General features: G+C 42.3%; 1 protein-coding gene across 1 annotated transcript; it reads right to left on the bottom strand.

The window, feature by feature from the left end:
• Nucleotides 1-741: 741 nt before the first annotated feature.
• On the bottom strand, nt 742-2114 carry LOC125503225 (the record flags this gene model as incomplete). Its single annotated transcript, XM_048663262.1, has 2 exons — nt 742-1878; nt 1940-2114. Coding segments are annotated over 2 exons (414 nt in total), but the record flags the coding sequence as incomplete, so codon positions are not given.
• Nucleotides 2115-2195: the final 81 nt, after the last annotated feature.

The following is a 2195-nucleotide window of genomic DNA, read 5'->3' as shown; positions in this document are numbered from 1 at the left end:
CGAGGAATCGCATCGGAACAGTGTAAGCGTTCAAGCAAACCACTTCTGAAGATGCAAGCCACTCGTGCTTGCGAAACGTCAGGAAGAAATTCTACCAAATATCTATAAATACGCATCCGTATTTATGTAACCCGTGCAAAAATACGGACTGCGTCCGGGGAATCGCATCGGAACAGTGTAAGCGTTCAAGCAAACCACTTCTGAAGATGCAAGCCACTCGTGCTTGCGAAACGTCAGGAAGAAATTCTACCGAACGACGGCCTAAACACCCGAAAAACCCATTAGTTTCAAGGAATAGCCGCGAAAGTCTATATCTGTTGATGAAACTTGATGTTTAAGTTAGACCGGGAAGGTGAATCGAATTGCCTAATTCTGCAATTTATTTGATTTGTGTTTAACTAGGACCCAACCTTTTTTTATAAGAACCAATTTAATCGGCTGTGGGATTGAAATGCTATTCCTGTTTTCTTCTGGGCCAGTTCGGCGACGCCAGAATGCACCCAGCAAATTTGTCTATCCCTGTCCTTGTCGGGGCAGCCGCACAGCGCAATAAACAAAGCGAGACAAATTGATCGCTCTAGCTGCGTTTCTCTCCCGTCGGAATATGCCTGTTCTTGTCTGCAGCATTGCGTCAAACCGCCAAACTGTTGCAAGGGCATCGCCAAACTGCCCTGGACCTGATTTTGGTTGCACCTTTAGTATTTTTTAGGCTGTTTCAGTTTTTTTGAAAAAAAATCGGTGTTCATTATTAAACGGTTTTTTTTTATTAAAGAAGCGATTATCACAAGTATGACAATTAAAGACTCATCGTTACAATTAAATCGACAATGAACTTATAAATTATGTTTATTAGTACGTATTTTTCTACAGTAATTGATGGAGGCGTTAAGTTTTTAACAGATTTTAGTAAATTTAACAGAACGTTGTGTTACGCACAGTTTCCTCCTAAGTTTTAAATAATTACACTTAACAGAGAAGATTGACTAAATGACTGCTTTTAAGGAATATATCAGTCAGCACCAAATAGCAAGGGAGTTGTCCTCCATATTCACATTCATCGCATTCATTCACTTTATACAAGGCTTTAATATATGTATAGTCTTATGAAATACTAAGTCTTCCAGAGGCTATGCGAAGGAGGAGTACATACTCGTATATACAATAGGAGGATTTTCCGTTCAAAAGAGATCCAAGGGGCGTTAAACTGATATAGTTAGAGAGTTTAAATTGAAGCCTTTAAGAACCGCCACCATTAATGAAATTCCCTTGATCATGACAAGTGCGAACTTGAGAAAATAGCCCCTGGAAAAGCTAGCGGGAACGCTTGCCAGCTGAACACGGAGCATTTTGCCAGCTGGCAAACCTTCCAGTAGTTTCCCTCATTTTATCTAAAGCATGATTTGCTATAGAGCTTCACGTGGCTGGGCCCTTTCTTCTGGCAGTATTGAAGATCGTGAGTGAGTAGCTTTGAGGACGGATACAAGAAAGGCGCCGCAACAACAACCGTGAAGCCCCATCAATAATATACAAAAACAAAAGCATAAATTAAGGTTCTCGTCGAGTATTCGTTGTTAGTGTTCGGACACTAAACTGGTAAAATCGGAATATTAAATAAATCTAAGGCTAGTTTGTAGCTTGATTATGTGAGGTAGTCTGGACTTGGTTCGGCCATCGGTTCAGGTGTGGTGAACAGCGGGTTGGGAAATTCGGGAGGATGTGGCAATGGTCCGGTGGATTTTGGCCTTCGACGGTAGGCCATCAACCAACAAGACACCGCCACTGCCACGGCCACCAAGGCCAATAAGGCAGTGATCACTAAGGCTATGATAAAGCCTATCATGGACACGCAAATATCTTCTGAACGTTGAGCGTCCGGGGCTGCAAGTGAACATTGCGTTTAGAAAAACTTCCCAACATTCCACCCCTTTAGGGCACTTACACAATGAGGAGTCCGCGTAGCGCTCTTCTCGTCTTTCCAGGGTGAGAATGGCGTTGGATTGGATGGTGATTTCTTCGCGCAATTGTCCAGACAGTAGATTGTTCGGGTCTTCGTCCTCATTGTCCAGGACTGCTCGCTTTCTTCTACCAAAAGCGTCGCTTCCACGGCAATTTACCTATCAAAAAACGTTTTTTTTTATTATAAAATGACTCCCATTTTCACTAATTTTCAGGTTTAACTAACGACGTGAAAACGC

The sequence above is a fragment of the Dendroctonus ponderosae genome, unplaced genomic scaffold, assembly GCF_020466585.1.
Source record: "Dendroctonus ponderosae isolate FM_Combo_2020 unplaced genomic scaffold, Dpon_F_20191213v2 Dpon_F_20191213_1399, whole genome shotgun sequence".
NCBI classification, from domain to species: Eukaryota; Metazoa; Arthropoda; class Insecta; order Coleoptera; family Curculionidae; genus Dendroctonus; species Dendroctonus ponderosae.
The sequence above is the reverse complement of the archived record's forward strand: the minus strand, read 5'-3'. Positions and strand labels throughout refer to the sequence as shown.